General features: G+C 41.4%; 1 protein-coding gene across 2 annotated transcripts in view; it reads right to left on the reverse strand.

Annotated features, from left to right (window-relative positions):
• Positions 1-10983, reverse strand: part of adam12b (ADAM metallopeptidase domain 12b) — a 71168-nt gene extending 60185 nt beyond the window's left edge. For both annotated transcript variants that reach the window (XM_068567781.1, XM_068567780.1), the window contains exon 1: positions 10446-10983. In XM_068567781.1, coding sequence (XP_068423882.1) covers positions 10446-10560 — 115 coding nt within the window. In that variant the 5' untranslated portion in view covers positions 10561-10983. The remainder of the gene's footprint in view (positions 1-10445) is intronic.
• Positions 10984-19701: the final 8718 nt, after the last annotated feature.

Here is a 19701-nt window from a genome sequence, read left to right on the forward strand (position 1 = left end):
TTAGGAACTCAGCCTTTACAATATCTCCGGACAGTAATGGAGTAAAAAGAAGAAAAGAAATGGCAGGATGAAATTGTCCTTTTCACTTCTTATTTATCTTTTCCTCTTTCACTCTATATGTAACGTCAGAAACTCAAACTGCGGTCTGCTGCCTTTGTCTGTTTTCCTCATCCTTTCCTCTTTTTTTTATTCTCTTGAACATATCGTTTAACTCCCCTTTTACACTCTTACTGAAGTCAAATGAACAAAGTTAGAAGCTGATGATGCTAATTAGCCCATAAAAGACTGCTCATTTGGGAGGCAAAATAAAATAGAAAGTATATATATATATATATATGTATATATATAGCATAGGATGAAACACAATAAACCGTATCAGTGGCTTCGGTAGGATGTGGGAATCATAGTCACAATTCCCACTGCTCTCTCCTCCTTACTCTCCCACAGACAACAGAGGCTGTTCCTCCCGCTCCCACGGCCTGACTGAGCATGACTGTTTTGTAGCGCGCCCAGCAGGCCTCCCGTGAAGCCCAATAAATGTTACAAACCCAGAGAGGAGCTGTAGAGATGAAGTAGACAGGGAGTGTTGGATGGGAGGGGAGAGGTTGTTTGAGGTTTCCCACTCGTGCTATCACCAAAGGAAGACTGAGAGACAGCGTGTTGCGTCTATATTTACTGTGCGTTTAGGGTCGAGGACTGTTCCTTAATCCCTTGAGATACGCATGAAAAGCATCTATTTGTCTGTATTGCATGTGGAGCTTCACGCAGCGTACAAAAAGAGTTCAGTGAGCCAAGATACAAGAGTCTTTACTCTGCCTCTCTCGTCCCGAATGGAAATATCTTCATTTTCAAGCACTCCGTCTCTTAAAAGTCTGATGTTTCCTTTCTTTGAAGACAAAATGAAGAGATGGCTCCTGCGCCACCACAAGCCCATTTCTTACAACTTCAAACGGTCTGTGTCAGTGGTCGCCCCGTGCTCTCAGTGTGGCCTAGACTCTCCATTTATCCTCAGTGCGTAAAAAGCTAACAAGGGACCTCCTATATTTAATGAGGTATTCGAACATGTGCCGATGGTAGTTTGTTGGTTTTAGTGGTGCATGAAAACCACGTTAGACAGACGGAACACCATGACCGAGACCACAGGCTGTGGCTAGAGTGCCTATAAAAAAGAGCTATAAAGGGAAAGTTAAGCAGACGTCTTGTTAATAAAAAGACTTCGACACTTCCACTGGTGTGATGTGCCTCGCAATGCTTTTCGATCTCTGAAATACTAAATGAGTTTGTGTTAGTTAAACTATGCCAGTGTAGAGAGGAGAGTAAGACAGGTATACATGCTGTTGAGTTTGTTTGTTCCTGTGGAAAAAGAGTGGAAATGGTTGGCTGAGGAATAAAAAGGTTGAAAGACAAGTACAAAACGTTGGCAAAATGTTTTTCAATTTCTTTTTGTGTGTGGGCCTCAATACAAGCCGGGAGACCATTAAATTTGCGATGCAACATCCGCCATTGCTCCCCCCCAAAAAAAGGATTCCCTTCAAACTGCAAGGGATTTGGACATTCATGATCTGATTTATAATTCTCATGGGCTTTATCCTCTTCGGGAACCTTTGAAATTCAAACTAAAACCGGGTTAATCCCATATGTTTTCTGGAGAGTATCTTGATTGCTTAGCCAACTGCAGTTGTATCTCCATATTGGACACAAGGGAATATCTGCTGCGGGTCATATCTAAAAAACACAAGTCTGTTTGGCAGCCAAAGCATCATTCCCCTGCTCTCTCGTTAAATGGCCTCAAAAAACAGATCTCTTTTAAAGCCAATTTATTTTGGATTATCTAACAAGGGCGATTCTTTTTAGCCGCTTTGTCATTCTACCCTGAGCACGAGCTGTATTACTAACTAAGTGGTAAGTAATGTGGATTCAAACAGGGGCTGATGTCTACTTTACTCAGCAGGGAAGTGACAACAGAATAACCAAACAAAATAAACCACAACTACTTGGGTGATGCAGGATTCAGGACTAAATTAACCTCATTTAGCATATTTAGTGAGTTACCTGAATTCATCTTTTTGAAGAAGGGTGTATTGGTGAGGCGATTAAAGCAGGGCTATATTTATGTGCATAAATAATGTGTTGAAAGATGCAAAATGCAAAAAAAAACAACATTTTCTGCATTCTCTTTAGTTTATAGTGGAAACGGTATACTCTTACTTTTCATTCAGACCCTGTCGCTGCTCAATCACCAATGTAAACATGGAGTCCCTCTCTTGAGATGAACAAGAGAATAAACAGCATGGCGAAGGTCAAAAGAGACGTATGAAGGACATGTGGTAATCTATAGGGGAGGTATTCAGGGAGTACAAGAGAGCAAACGGCGCAGTGGGACTTCGGCAACCTCCTGCAATCCGAATGGTCAACACCTGCATACAAACGATGTACAACACACTGCATATTTCATGGGGGGAAAGGACGACACCCTCCATGTTTATATCATTTCAGCACAGCAATAAAAACATGACTTTTAGTTGAGTTCAAAAGTTCAGTCGTTATATAGGAAAGACAGCAAGTTACAAAATAATCTCAACACATTCTCCCAATATAATGTGATCAAAATCTTAGCAAACAGCTATTTAAGAGGTAATACTTTTAATTTAACTAATTGATTAATCACTTGACCTGTAATATAATAAGACATTTGTTTAAAATGCCCATCACATTTTCCTGAAAATGGCAAAGACGTAATGCTCAATATCTGCACAATAGCCCTCCAATCAAACCCCTGTGACGTGTCTGTGAAGGCCCCAAAAAGGTGAATTTTGGGACACACTGAAGGGGGTTCAGTTTACAAAGAAAATGAAGATGAAGGTAACGCGATTATACACAAGGACGAACATCTTTTAAAAAGGTCTTGGGCCAAAACGCTGACGAGCAACGCACTCCAGAGGTACGTTCAACTGTCGCAATTGGATTCAATGGAAACCTGGCTCCGACCCAGAATCATTTTTGGGAGTGCCTACTGTATCGATCATACATATTGATCATAAAATGGTCTACATTTTGATCTGAGCTCAAAACCAAGTGCACGGACGTGAGACAATTGCGTTATTAGTGACAGGCATTTCAAGGAAAAATAGCCGGCTGAAGGGGTTCGGGCATCTGATCAGGATGCCTCACCGCTACAGGGGTTTTTGGGCACTTCAGAGCTGGAAAGCGATGCCGGGAAGAAGGACGTCTGGGATGCCCCGTTAACCCTGGTGCCCCCCGCGACCCGGCCCCAAATAAGCAGGAGGATAATGGATGGATGGATGTGGCTCAGGCGGCAGGTTGTCCACTCATCACAGGGTTTGTAGTTAACCCCAGCTCCACGTGTCAAAGTGTCCTTTGGCAAGACACCGAACCTCAAACTACTCATGGTGGTCATGCCAGCACATTGCTTGGTAGCTCGCTGCCAAAGGAGTTACTTTAAGTAAGTTTGATGTTCATGAGGATGGAAACCCTTTAAGGATCATACGCCATTAGCAGGTACACTATACCAACAACAGCTACATTAATTAAAATGGCACGTTTCAACTGGTGAGCATAATCATGGCACAAAGACCAGGCTCGTCTACACATCACACACGTGGTATAGAAATCTGAGAAAGAGGGAATAAGAGCAAAGGAAGTACTGGAGGAGTTCTTCTCCAGGGCTCCAATTCAGTGATGATCTTAGTGACTTGTGTTTTCTTACTTCTGCATCAGAAGTTTGAGTTCTACATTCTCTTCCACAAGAATTTTGTTTTTAGTGGAACAAAGAAGCTTTACGAGCATTTTAATAGAACTTTCTGTACACATCCAATTACTGATTCTGTATGAAAACACCACTGACCTAAATACAGCAACGGATGCTACACCTACATTGTGCCCTTGGAAATAAGGGCCCTTAACAAAGAGAATGGCGAATGAGGTCGGTTTAAAACTCAAAACAGCGAAGGAAAAGTCTTAATAGAGCCGTTCCTCGAAGTATAAACTGTAACATCAATTAGACAGTGATCCCTGTGAGGTTAAGCTGACACTTACATAATTAGCAGGAAGCTTCAGAGTCATTCAGAGGAATAAAGCCATCAATATAATCATTAATATGATCCATAACATTACAGGTTGTTTCAGAAACTCTTGCCAAAGTGTGAAACTCAGCACTAAAACAAAACCTGGGTTTTCTTTCACAATCAACACTCCTCCATCCAGCACATCAAAGAGAGCTCTTTACAATTCCTCCTGTTAAAAGGCTCCTGACAAATCCTTTTTTTTATAAACAGTATAACAATTTTTTTTAAAAAGCCCTGCTGCTGACACAGTTTATCTTCAATATGATGTTCCAAGACTAATACAAGACAAAAGCAGACAGCATTGTTTTAAAAATGAGTACAGTCGCAGCTCTCTGAAGTGCAAAATGCTTTTCTGCATATGAATTGATGTTCGGTGCTCGCAGTAACTCTTCAACTGATAAAATAAGTCATCCATTGCAACATGCATTAAGGCTTCTTTTCTCCAATGAGAGAAAATGTAGAAATGTATTTTTCATGAACTGGCTATCTCACACTCTTGTTAGTTTGTAATCTCCCACAATACAATGAAAATTACTGGTACCCTCTTACGATGTTCAAAGTCAAATTCTGAAAGCCTGAATCATGCTTTGACATGTTTAGTACATATATTTAGAGATGACAGTAGAAGTGCAAAATTAGGAAAATAGAATTCTGCCTCATTCCATGTCTTTCATGAAGAAACATGACTTTTTGCAATACTGCCGATTAATGAAGTCCAATAATGTACAATAATCACTGACACCATAGTATAGTGTTTTATGTATCAGTACACACGACTATCAAAACACTAGGCGACATCAAGATACCAAGGTATTAGGGTATACCAGGGTGTTTAGAAGTTAAAAATAAAAGATAAAGACACTCCGTATTCTGTTACTGAAATCCTGCATGAGAGTTTCTGCCAGTGTGTTTTCCATCCCACAGGGATAGTCAAAATCAAATGGTGAACCAACCAAACAAACAAATAGAGGACGTTTATTAATCATAGGACTGAATCCTTTCCTGTCTGAACCTTTGCAGTCGTGTGACTGACAACCTCCCAAATGATGATTGTAGGCCTGCCACACTAATTACTATATTGACTTTTCGTACAGTAAACGGACATGACTTTCATCCTTTTAGCTGACCTCGATATTGTCCACCCATGCTTGCTTGTTTCTCTAACACCAGTGTCGTTTTGTACATACAAGTATGGCAGCAAAGGGGCTCTTACGTTTGCTAAGTTGTCCAAAGTAAAATCAAATAAAAACAGAAACAAGAGGGGGGTTAACAATTTGACCTCCGTATGAGCGTCTTATTGACAGAGGAAAAAGCCAGGCTGAGAGACAGAGCGAAAGGGGTCTGAGAGGCACACAGAAACAACAAAAAGCCCCAAAGCCTTTTGGCAGAAGGTGAAAATTGAGTGTTCCCTCATTTCAACAGTCCCTTCCTCTATCAACTCCGTCATCACTCACTTTCCCCCGCGATGACACACTCAAGTAATATAGCGCTGACGTTGAGAAGGTATTAATCCTGAATCCGGGACCCCCGCAGATCTACTCCAAACAGAACAGCCCATTATTGGCCTGTTGGAGTAAGCGACAAGGTCAGCAGCTCACAGTGAAATAATTGCAACAGGAGACTTCCCAGGGCGGGTTAGCGATATATTTGTGAGTCCCATTTCCATCCTGTGGGATCAGAGTGGGAAAGTCAATTCCCATCTTGTTCTGCACAGATTGAAGCATTATGTCTCAGACCTATAGGGACTTCAGCTTGAGAGATTTGGGGATTAACAGAAACTTGTCACACATGCTGGGTCACCTAGCAGCTATTTGCTTCTGACACGGCTCTATGGCTGGTAATGTCGGCCAGGCGATCGGATGGTTCAGTTGATCATTACACCTAGTTTTATGAGCGAATACCCGCAAAACTAACAACATTCCCATTTACTTCAGGTGTACATTGTGTTTAGACAAGATAGCTCACGACAGCCTCACACAGAACTCGGAAACAACATCACTGGGCTCCGAAACACATTGTTTCCGACGTCTTGTGCGGCACACCGGCGGCTTCTCGCCGCATCTAAAAAAGCGTCGACCTTTGGAGTCGGAGCGTAGTTCAGCGCAAACAGCATCCTGTGTGAAAGGCCTGTAGGACTTGTTTTCATTTATGTCATCATATTCGTCCACAATATGTAATATTTAGTATATTAAATCAATATCTACCAAATAACAGCACAAATAGCAAAACATTTGTATTTGTCAGATGTTTTGTAAAGCAAGAAAAAAATCATTGAAGTACAACTCACACGCACACACACACACACACACACAAAGAGAGAGACACACAAAGATCAAGAGGTCCCAAATTGCTGTGAGCAAAGCACAACCTCAAAGGTCTTTCTTTACAAAAGATGTTCACTTCATGTAATCCTCTCTCAAAACAGCCGCTATCGCTCCATCAAAAACTCTCAAAATATAAAGGCTGACGGTTTGAGAGCACGGCTGGACTCCATTCAGCGATGTCTCACAATAAATACACTGACACGGAGGTGCGATGACCTTTCTTTTATGAAATTATTGATGTGGGGCGATCGAGTGATTCAGTTCGCTGTGCGGCTGCATGAGTCTCAAACCAGAATCATGGCGTTGCATCAGTTCACTTTATTGTTCTGTCCTTTCTCTCATCCGAGCAAAACCAAATCTTTCTTGAGAAGGGCGCTCCGTCAAAGGAAAAGAAAGAAACAAGCAACCGCTGCCCCAAATACTCATCTGCTCACTAGCTCTTTTGTGTGGGCCCAAATACTCTCCATTCCTTATATTCCACCTCTCATTCATTTTAAATGTGAGAATATCTGTACATCTTATGTAAATCCAATATCTGCATACATTCCACAGTCAAGCACATATACCAAAGCTTGCTGCTTACAAATATGTTGCGACAGCAGTGGCTCCATCTTCTCTTCCTACTTTACATCTATTCATTACTCCTTTCTTCACAAAAGAAGAAAAGAAAAGTCATATTTCTTTTCATGTTTCAGTAAATGGATGAGGGGTCTAAGTGACCGTCTCCACACCTATCGCTGTGTCTCGATCAGTTCTCTGAAGGCTGAAGCAGATCAAGGGGAAATGCTAATGTTCTTTCATCGGATCATTTAGATCGAGGCATTATTCGATGTGTACATGTTGGTCCCCCAGATTGTCACGCAGCACTGTGCACTTTGTGCGTCGTGTGTGTTAAGCCGCCGTCTCATAACATCGGCTCGCCTACTATGTCTGTGATCCCGTCATCCTCGGGCAGAGCGGCCAATGATGAGCAAGAGGATGCTAAATCACACTGAAGGCTATAATGACCAGTGATGCCGAACAGAGGGAGACGTTTCCAACTGTGTCTGTCGTTCCCATGTGACAAACAAATCAATGCCAGCATGCCCTAAAAATGTCAAGTGACAGCCCCCCCCCCCCCCCCAAGGGTTTAAAGACAGACTAGGGTGAGGCTTTCTCAATGGCTTTAGCAGAAAGGGGTTGTTTTAACCAGGATGGCAGACATACGTTAGTGTTCTCGGGTTTGAGTTACATCCCAGGAAACGCTGCTGAAAAGTGCACCTGAGAGACCTCAGGGAGGGTGTATGTGAACTTGTCCTTGTTTCAGGGCGCACGGGTCAGGTTATATTCTGCTGTCCCATCAGTCTGTTAAAGACAACATAGACATTCTAATCTGTTTCATTCATTTTGATAATATCCTTAAATCCAACCCTGGTCATTTGGATTAGTTTCTAATTATTTATTGAGTTTTCTCCGGCCAGAAAAAAAACATTGAAGATCAGACCCTCAGAAAAGCAGTTGATATGCAGAGGAGAGACAAAGAGACAGAGGGCCACAGAGAGAGTGATCCATCAAAGATTTGTAAACATAGTCTGCTTGATTCTTGCCCTTGTGGGACTTGTTGTATTTCAGCTTTTTACTTTTTTGTAAAGCTAATGAGCAGGATCCAATTCAACTACTGATCACCTGACTTTAACTTTGTAGATTTTTCAAAGACTTTTTCTCCAAAAAATGTCAGTAAACCAACATTTGTAGGAGTTTTTTTTTATGTATTCATCCATATTTAAACTAGAAATGTGTTACTATTCTGAGAATCACTCAAAGAGCTGTCAGTCAACCTTTTGATCATTTCACGTATTCTTTTGGATGTTGAAAGGAAACGTTGGTTTTGTCCTCGACACCTTTTCATGAAGGTTTTTTGGCAAAGGGAGACGGCCAATATGACAGGAGTGAAATGTTGTAAAGCACATTTCATAAATAGCCTTTTTCCCCCTCTGTGTTGCTCAACAAATCACTCTGTGTTTTATGCTATGCTGTCTTTTATATGCTGTGACAAGGAATTAATTTAAATTTCCTCATCCAGACTACCTGTAAACTTTTCCCGTGCTTTCACTCTTTGTCCTGTAAAAATACTCAGCGGTGCAATATTACTGACTTCATGGCCAAAATATGCACAACATGACGCTCCAAAAAAATGTCTTCTGACTTCAGTAACTAACACAACACAGATTCTGAACTCTATCCAGGTAGTCGATTGCATCTGAGTGTTGGCACACTCATAGGTGTTCTGGCATTGGAGGACTGAATGTCACTCGGCTCTGATCCATATCTGGTTGCCAGATTTGGCTGGGTCTTTGTGGGTGTGGACATTAGCTGATTTAGGCTGAGAATGTGTTTCTGTTAGCATCGCTCAAGCTAAATATGGGCAAATGTTTTGGCCGATTCTGGCAAGACACTCATCGCAAATCTGGCTAACGTCAGTCAACCAGTTCCACCGGATTTAGGCCACTGTTGAGCCAAGCCCTTTTTGGCTGAATGGAAACCTAACAGCCTGCTTTGTTTATTTCTATATCTATTTCCAACTAGATGAAACAATCCAATCCGATCCAAACAATGTTGTAGGAAAACTACAGGGAGAAATCCGATAAACAAAGAGAACCTCCCGACCTTGATTCTTCTCGCAAACTACAGGATGATAAAGCTAGTGTAGCGCCATCCCCACTGAGGTGGATGGAGGCCATGGACATTTTTTTAGACAAAGGCTGAAGACAGTATCCTGACATCAAAGAGGTGGAATGTACGGCCTATTTCATTACTCACACTACCCCTTAAAACTATTTTTACTCGCGGCGTTCATACATGACTTAACCCTCTGAGTGAGAGCTTTAATGACCTGACATTGAGTTGATGCGTGTGGTAACACAACTCCTGAACTGCATCTTTCGACTTCTCTGCCAGTGTGGGTAATTTTTCAGTGGAGCTCTACTCCACGGTTCTATAATGATGCAGCCTCAGGCTTTATGTTTGTGAGCACAGAATCATAAACAATGAGCGGTTTGCGCATGGCTCCAAGACGAAACATGGTCCTGCACTGCCTTTTACTTTTGTTAGATGCATTTTAATGATTAAGACATTAACCAAATGTATATTTCTACAATAGTGTGGACATTTTTTAGGACTTGGTGGAAAGGTAACCGCTCTAATTCTGACATGCAATGTTGTAGTCTAATAAAGCTTAAGATGAGGAGATAAATCATTGAAATTGGTGGTTTTTTTAACCCTATTAATACCTGTATCCTGACTTGCCAACTTGTAAAGATTCATAGAAACCAGTTTCACAGCCAAAACATTTTAACCTAAAAAATTGAATATAGCTGGTTCACAAGAGGGTGAATGTCTGAGGATGTAGATTACTGTTTCTATCTTTGCCATTTTGTCTTTGCACTACATGAGGAACCACACACACACACACACACACACACACACACACACACACACACACACACACACACACACACACACACATTAGTATCCTGGCGCGTGCTCTGTCCCATAAACACATTACCCGGTCATCACTGTCTTATTCATTCAGCAGATTAAGTTTGGCTGCTGAATAACAACATCCTGTTTGGTCTATGTTGTTTACAACCTAAAGATAACGCTGTATCCTCCTGGATGTTACACTCATCTGTTCATCCCAACACTTCCCTGTATTGTTCCCTCCAAGCAAAACAAAACAACAACACTCTTTTCCTCTCTGCATGTTCCAAATGTAAAACGCACTGCATGATGATGACAGGGGGCTGTATGGTGAGACTCATGCCATTACTGGTGTGCAGCATTTGCATTATATACGTACCAATAAGTGCATATATACAAACGAAGGAGATTAGTCATTTCACATATTGGAATAAACTACAACAAGGTAACCCTGCTGCTAACACGGACATATCCAGACCACACCTGGCTCAACATCCTCAGCACTTACTTCACATGCAGACGGTCCGAGTGACAACAACAAAAAAGAGTCATCTGAACAGTTGTGCTGTCTACTCACCCTCCTGCATTTTGTAAACCGTGTTGTCAGCATTTTCCGTCGCAGTGGTCAGACACCAGACGCGGAGAGCGAGGAGCAAAAAGGCAAAGTTCCTCCGCCGCCTCCAGGTTCTCATGATGCCCGGACTCGGTGAGGTGAAGCCGGTGGGGGAGGGAGGGAGGATGGAAGGGGGAGAGGCGGGAGAGAGCGCGCTACGGGGAGACGAACCGGCGCGAGCAGACGCTTCACACAGGTGACAGGATGGACGGACAGGTCATGGCAGTTCACACAGAGGTGGAGTGGATGGGGGTGGGTTGGGGTCGGGAGGTCGGAGAGGAGGAGGAGGAGGAGGAGGAGGGGGGGAGGAGGAGTGGTGGGTGGGAAGCCTCGCCGCCAAGACTCAAAAGAGATGTGGCAGGCTGTCACTCCAAGAAAGAAGCTGTCAAAAACTTTTCCTTCCAACACCAGACGGCGAGCGAAGGTCTGGGGGAAAAAGCGTACAAATGCATCCGTGTGTTAAATGTTGCCAATGTAGCAGAGAGAGAGAAAGAGAGAGAGAAAGAGAGAGGGCACGACAGAGAGCGGCAGAAGAAGCAGGAGGAGAGGATGTTGGAGTAGTGAAGCGGACTTGCCATCCCTTCCAGGGCCGGAGCAGCGCCACTTCGCCATGTGCGCTTCAGGCTCCGCTGGGTCCTAAAGCCGGATGAGTACAACCACAATTGATTGTACTACAGTGTTTTTACCTTCCATCTTCAGGGGGAGACAGACAGACAGGGTAGTGGATTATTATTGTGGATGGATGACAACACATAACTTTGACGATGTCACCCCTCGGCTGGATGACATGAGACAAATGTTGACATGTCCGCGCAAGTTTGCGATAACAAACAACAGCACAGGGTGTCGAGCAGAAGTAGGACAAAGCAACACATGTATTGTAATGATCATAGTATGTAATAAATACTCTTAAACTAGTTATCTTTATACATTTACAGAAATACAATTGTATATACATACATAATCTGACGATATACAATATATTCCCTTACAAGAGGGATATCCACAGGGAAAAGATTCCACAGATACACAAAAGATGTTAAGGTGTTCCTTCTCTTCTCTACACTCCAGGCTTATTGATATGTTTTCTGGCAAAGTCTAATCTGGTCTTCCTGTTCCTCAGTGTTACCAGTGGTTTGCACCTTGTTGTAAACCATCTGTATTCAGATTTATATATGTGTATATATATATATATATATATATATATATATATATATATATATATATATATATATATATATATATATATATATACATATATATATATTTATTTGTTCTGATCTAGAGGGTCCATGGTGGATTAAGATGATTGACTTCTTCCCATACTCACTCTCTGTAAGATATGGTGGATTCTGGAAAGGGCACCTCCCAAGGCGGTTTGACTATGGGCACTGCTTGGAATGTAAATTGCTGAAAAATGTAGTGTGATGCACTATGATGAGTTGTGTAGAATGAAATTGATGCATGTACACTGATGGGATTACAAGTTGACATTTAAAAAAAAAAGTTAAGCTTTTTACCTGTTGAACCCTTATTTTTCACTTAAAGTTTATTTTTTTAAAACCTTGAACCAAGGTTTTGAATAAAGCAATGTGTGTTCAAGCTGTGCTTGTCTGCACATTGTTCAATTTTGTGAATATTGTATAATAAAAATGTATTAAGCTGTTGAAACCGATGAGTCATTCCTCATTTTGAAATGCCCCTGGGATGAGATCGCCTCGTCTGTTCTCTATCTGCGTGTCCAGACACACACAAACACACACAGACAAACTGTCATCACCCTGTACCCATGTGTGTTTAGCGCAGGCTACCTGAATCTACTTTAGTCTAATCTTTTTCAGTGTGTGTACGCTGCAGGCAAAAAAAAAGTCACAGACGTCTCTGTGCAGGCGTCAGTTCACTACACATCTCCACCGAGACTAGAAACTGCAAAGAAAAGGATCAAATATACTGCTTCACCTGAGGTTACTTTGATTGAAGAAAAATATCCCACAGTGTCTGATAAATCTGTGTCTTCATTTTCTCTCTCTTGTACACTCCCCCAAAAACACCCTTCGTTTCTGTTGTTCCCTTCTAACTGTTTTTTTTTTTTTTTTTTTTAATGATTCTTTAGTAATCGCAATTTCAAGACTCACACGGAAAATATTGTAGATTTCAAATGGAAAGACTATTTATATTGATGTTAAGATCACAATCCTGGAACACAGTACTGCTAGAAAGAGATGGCCATGAGGCATAACGTTCAGATAATATGGGTGGCAGTGAAATGACTAATGGCTTAACGCGTATAATCACTGTCACAGCTTCAATGTACACAATTAGCCGCGTAAGCTCGGCTAGCGTTCTCCTTCCTAAGCCAGACATATCATTCTTACCCTCAGGGCATCTGAGTCAGTCAAAGCGAAGCGAGGGGCCCCACAGAACGCAATACACGTTTAATGTGAAGATGCCAATGTGACATACAGACACACGATGCCTCAGAGAGGGAGGCTAACTGACAGGAGTCCTTCTCCTCGTATACAACTGCCTGTCAGTCTGTGCTCATCGTCTGGAACCAGTCCACATGGCAGGAATGCATTCCTCCCATGTGTATTATTCTTTTAAATTGCCTTGCTGGTAACATAGCCATCATTTAAGTCAATAGATAGCAATAACATTTACTACGCTTGTTCCTCGCTGCGGGCCAAAATCAATCCACCTCGATGCAAGAATATTGCAGCACCTGGCAGCTGGTCCATTTTCATACTACAATAGCAGGCAGAAAATGTGACATTTAACCAAATATTTTGTTTGGGATACAAAACAGTCAGTGTGTACTCCAGAGCAACCCACTCACCGAAAAAGTCCGCCGACACAGTACGCATTTATACAGAGCGTTTGTCTGAGTCCTGCGGCACATGTCCTTCCACTGTTCTCTCTTCATCCCAACAGACTCCGTCTAAATGCCACAGATATGTCAGTCACCTTTACAGGCTATATGCGCACTGCAGTCCCAAGCTGTGCTCAGAAGTCTCCTCTCTTATTACAATGGCATCTCTGGATTGGAGCTCTCTGACAAAGGCCCCCTTTCACAGGCAATGTGTGTCTCCTGAGTTTCATTAGTTAGAATTCCTGTGTTTCAGATGCAGAGGCCTCGGAGCGGACGTAAAGCCACGCACCTCCAGCACTGTGTCGGTGACAGAGTCAAGTTGCTTTGCTCAAAGCAATGGGAGCAAATTTCCTAGAAAATAACACCATTTCTAGACAGAATGCCCTTGGAATGTTTTTAATTCATTTTGAGATACTTGAGATACATTAGAGGAAAATGATAGTGCAGATAAGGAATTATATCATTATTAAGGAAATGAGCAAAAATGATGGAATTAATCTGTATTGTGTTTAATCAGTGTGAGTGGGGAAGACAGCTTACAATTTCATCAACTTAGTCTTTAAAACATCAAACCCTTATAATTGTCTTTATTATAAGCGTGTTAGTGGGAGGTGAGAAGGTTGGGCTTTGTCAATGTCTGACCAAAACCACACTCATAAGGATATGCATCATATACAATTTTCATTTACAGTCCTTTACAGCATCATTTTGTTGCACAACATTGTTATTTCTCCATATTTCGTCGTTGTGGTACAGACATACATATAAAAATGTATCAAAATTAAGTCAAAAGCTGGTGATAAAACTACTCCAAAACACATGTTCCTATCACTCTGAAAAATCTCGTTTACAATGTCTGCCCAAATATAATTTTCCTTTCGGTTGCATTACTTTGCATTGTAAAGCAGTCAGGATACAATGAGCACAGACATATGCTGAATGAACATGTGTATTAACCCCGTTTGCCTTTTCGGTGTTGCTCATTTATCTTTGCAGGATCTGGTCCAGAAGTCTCTGCAAAACAAGAAACAACTTACTGAAGAAAAAAAAAATGATGAGGCGCACGTACACTCACACCTTTCTCTCCCTCAATCTCTGTAGAGCAGATCTGCATCACACAGGAAGGACTCATGCAGCTAAATTGCCTTTTATTTCCTTCAGCCTCACCCCTACGGTGGCCAAAGCCAGAAAGGGGCGATGATTCAACCTTCCTATCTGACCAAACACACATGCAATCACCCTCCTCTCATTTTCTGCCAGCATTTAAAACCACCCACCTTCTACCTCTCACTATCACTACCCTCTGTGACTCTTCTCTGGGCTGTGTGTGTGTGTGTCTGCGTGCGTGTGTGTGCATGCGTGTATTGCAGACTTCCTGACAAAAATGAGGAGGCGTCTAAAGCGCACACAACGCTGTATTTATCGCGGAACACACTCCTTTTTCTCACAAACTCACTGTGGTTGAGCCAGCCTAATAGCCTCATTTTGAGAGGTGGCGAGGTCACTCTGGCATCGTAACAGTTGCGCCTGTTACATTTCTTCAGGCAATGTTGAACCCTTATTTTTCACTAAAAGTGTATTCACATTTTCTGTTACAGAGCCATTTGACGTCACACTCTGCTGTTTAATTGCTGGCACTGTCAGTAAACCACACGGTGCTGATGTACTGAAGTTTTTCAGTTTGAAATTAAACTTGCTGGTGGCCAGGGGCAAACCAGTTCCCAATTTACATAAATGTTGGCAAATGAGAGAGAAGCCAATCATGTTGAGATCCTCCCGAATAACGTCCTCGTAAAAAGAAACACACACACACACATTATCTGAATCCGCCATGATTGTGTAACTCTCTGAAAGAGATTGGAGACATCTCTTTACATTTTTCACATCTCACCTGACTAACATGAATACATTTTTGTGGTTAGGTTATTACAACTGGGAGAGTCAGTGAAGACTCAGCCACAAGTGAAGCTGAATGTATCGGTCTGACACTGCATGTCCTAAATATATCATTAATTTGCCACATGCCCTTCGCTCTCAGAGGATGATAAACTGTTAAATCAGGTCCTATGTATTATGTTATCAGGCTGTCTCCTGTGCTTGAACACAGTTTAAGGTGTGAAATGGGCTTAGGGATACATTAAGGGTTTAGGAGAAACAACTCATCACAGATTACACATAAAATATAGGAATGGGAAATTACCTAAATGTTAAATGTAAATTTATTAGGGTGGGAATTCAGTGGGATGAATAAGCAAAGGATCTGCCTTTAGCAGTCAAACAGTGACCTCTGCTGGATGAGGATCAAACCGTGTTTAACTTAATAACAGACGTAGAAAGAGAGACAACAGACACAAGTGTCATGCTGCTTTGACCATTTCTTATCCCGCAATTATAAGATGGCTGTGTAAAGCAAAGTTTAGTGTCAGGCGATTTGCCGTAAATGATATATCGTAATATTACTTCAACACAACACAAAAAGTGTTGTACCTAATGTTGTACCTAACCGCTGCCCACCTCCTGAGTAAAAAGACGTGTGACTAGACTACAGTGACGCACCTCTTAAGAAAACATCCTCATCAACATCCTTTCTTTAAAAAAAAAACCTGACTCAAATGAGACCCTAGTGCAGTGTTAAATTGTGTGTTATAATTTTATTTTTATGTTTGGGGATGTTAAGCTTCCTTTGGTTCATCAAGTTCTACTGAATTCGAAACATTGGATCAATGTTTTGTGTTCTTTTTTGCACCAAAAATGAATCCCAACTTTACCTTTTTAAATATGTCTGCTCGCAATCTGTTGGTTTGTGATACAGCCCTCTTTTTCTCGTCCTCTTTTTTCCTTGTCACCTCTGGCAGCTGGTTGTAAATCCTGCAGACACAAAAAGGGAAATGCATACAGGGTGGAGGAATATGGCATCAGAAGTATGAGTGTGCCTGAGCTATGCAAACAGATTGGCATAAAAGAGACAAGGTATTATCTTGTGAGACCGTAGCTGGCAAAAACCTGTACCCACTGATAAAAAGGTCTCACACAGACTCCTTTTTCACCCCCACAACTCCAGCCAATGTGTTACAAGATCCTCCAAGTCAGATAAAGTCGCTTTTGAGATAAATTACAATGGGCAGCCTTCAGCTGATCAGTTGTGCATTGCCAGATAAGACAAGAAAGTGAAAGAAAGAGATAAAGTATAAGGTTTACAGAGGGGAGGTCACATCTCCTGTCAAGAAATTTGGACACCAGACATCCATTGTATATCCATGTGGGTGTGTGAATGTGCATTGTGCTTGTGGCAGGTATGCATGGCAGATATGACAAACAAGCGTGATGGATTGTGCTAAATAAAAACAACAAAGAGCAAGAGGAGATGGAGTGACATCGTCTGTGTGGAGAACTCACCGTCTGGACCTCAGCTGCATCTCTTTGCCTGATATAGTCCTCTCTCTAGGCTTGAAAAGGTTATCTAGGACACGCACATACACACACACACACACACACACACACACACACATACGAACAACACATATTAATGAATATGTAAATTCACCTTGAATATGTTAATGAGCTCTCTGGGCTGTCTGATCTTTCTTTTTCAGACACATTTGAGCAATAACACACCGCCTCACGTACACACCCACCCTCATGCACGCAGCCATATCAAATACATACCATACATAGCCATGTCCAGTCCTATTAAGTCTGACAGAACTGAAGTGGATTGCCAGGGAGCTGCTGCTCAGGTCAACAGCACCAAGACTCTTTGTACATAATTAGACTTCAGACTTCAGTCAGAGAGCAGTGCGAGCTATTCAAATCTCCTAATGCCATGACTTCTCTGTGACCTTCCTAAACTAGCTGGAGCCCATCATTTACCTGACATGAAACACCTCCCTAAGTTATTCATGTTTCAGTAAATAAAGTCCAGTTGGAGTTGCTGTAAAGACAAAAAAACTGACAAAAAACAATCTGCTGTGTGAAAACAAATGTGTACATAATGGTCCAATCAGAAAGCATTAAGGACATTCTGAGAGTCAAAGCCATGTCCTAGCTTAAAATCCTAGGTTTTCATAAAGCAGACGTAGAATCAGACAATTGAGTTAAAACTGCTGAAATGTTGTGGTCCATTCCACTAAAAAAAGCTTTGTCAGAGTTAAAATAAGTGACAATTTCAGTATGAGAGAAAAATAAACCGAGGCTTCTGTTCACAATGAAAATATAATAACATTTCCTGCACGGAAATGATAATCGACACCTTCAGGAACATACCTAATACAGAATGACACAGAGGAATAATATATATTATGGTGTCACTGTGGGAAAATGTCATTTTACAGCCATATAATGATAGACAATTTGTATACCTTGCTAGACAACATTTCTATGCTTGTGTAAATTGGGCATTTTGCATAGGAATATGTTTTTCCGCCCTTTACATTGTGTCTCCCCACCAATTCTTTATCTATATATGTCTCTGTGCTTGAATTCTTTCTTATCTGTATTTGTGAATTCATAAGTATACAGTGTTTTCTTTCTCCTATATGACACAAAGGCTTGTTTGTTGTATTTTGACCTTGTTTAATTCCTGTCTGCAAACCGGTTTCATGTGACATAAAAAAAGTTGGAACAAATAGAAAAAAGAAACATCGAATTTATATTCTAGACACTTTTAGTCTCAGTTTTGTGTATTCCCTGCAGACAGAGATTAAAAAGGAAAGAAACATTAACTGATATGCAATACCAGACAATGGCCAGCAGAGAGCAAAGTTGGATAATTACACTATGAGGTAGAATAACATCGGAAATCTCTATTTATCCTCCCCAGATCATCTGAGGTTGTTGAGGTTAACACGAATGTTCTGAAACCGTTCATAGTTCCTCAAAAAGCCAGCATAACATGATATGACATGACCATAGTTCTTTAGTTATTTGTTTCTAAGTGTGTGGCTATCCCCCCACTGAACAAGCATTCATCCCAACAGTACATTATTTGATGTATGTGTTATTTTCTGCAGAAGTGATAACATGACATATGAGAAACATGGTGGAAGATTGATGTTGGAAATGAGCGCCTGCTCTCCACGACCTCTTGGGAGACGATCTCAAGTGCTCGACTGAGAATCCCTTGCTGTCGTCACAGGTTGACTGCCATACTGTGACCTGCACAACTTCCAGGATCTTCTATCATTCAGTATAATCAACAGTTTGCTTCTGTCATCATGGTGATCTTTCAGCAGAACCACAACCTTCTGATTGGTTGGGGGAAAATGTTAACATGTACTTCTGCTTTTCCACATTCCAGCTATTCAGCTGAGCTTACCACTGAGTGGATCCGGTGTGGTGCAGTTCCTCTGTTGTTTGCCTCGATCCTCCCTGAGGCCCTGCACAAGGTCTGGATTAGAATCATGCAGGTGTCTCCTTCTCCTTGCCCTCTGCTCCAACCTCCTCACCCGACCTTGAGAGCGGCTAATGAAGTCCGGTCTAAGGAGCTCCAAAGCCTCCTGGGGTGGAAAGAGGGACGCATACAATAAGCTGCTTGTTGGTGGGACAGTACAAGTCATATAGGCACTAATCCTGTGGAAAGAGAAAGAAAAAAAAGAAATCTTCACCGGGTTTGAGTCTATTCTGAGAATAGCCTAATCTATTCCATAACCTTGGAGAATCCTATTCACAGCCTTTTAATAGCTAAGAGGTAATATTATGCTCAGCTAACGGGGATAAAGGTAAGAGAGCTTCACTCTCAAGGGGAATAGGAATTCTTTACAAACCTCACCGGATCCTTACCCCTCACAACGCTGAGATAACACTTGTGACATCGATTGGGTAGAAACATCATTTTTAATTGAAAATGAAATAAATAGCACAAAAGAGAGAAATAAATTGAAAACATTGTAATTACGGACTTTTTTTCTATTACCTGTCAAACAACAACTAAAGCAAAGTGTAAAAAATCACCGCTCAGGAGGTGTTGATTCTGTTGTGATAATGTTTTTCAAGTAAACACATTAAGATCCTCTGTGTCAGAAACCTGAAATTAATGAGTCTCTGACACATCATTCTGACGGGGTTATAGCTGACAGTTTTGCAAATGTTTTTGTTTATTGCGATATTGTATTCCTGTACTATGCATGTTGGAACAATTGAAAAATGGTCAAAATCTTTTTAGCACAAGATCCACTTCTCCAACTTTACACATCAAAGTCTGTTTACAGGTCATGGTGAGGACTACTGCATATGTAAATGAAAGTGTATAAAGCCTTGTGTAGCTCCAGGAGGAGCCGCTAAAAAAAATCTAATACATTACCAGTTGTGGTGGAAGAATCAACGTTTTAAAATGTAAAAAAACAAAAAAAGCTT

Source organism: Clinocottus analis, unplaced genomic scaffold, assembly GCF_023055335.1.
Source record: "Clinocottus analis isolate CAN_PGR_092001 unplaced genomic scaffold, fCliAna1.0.p SCAF_8, whole genome shotgun sequence".
In the NCBI taxonomy this organism is placed as follows: Eukaryota; Metazoa; Chordata; class Actinopteri; order Perciformes; family Cottidae; genus Clinocottus; species Clinocottus analis.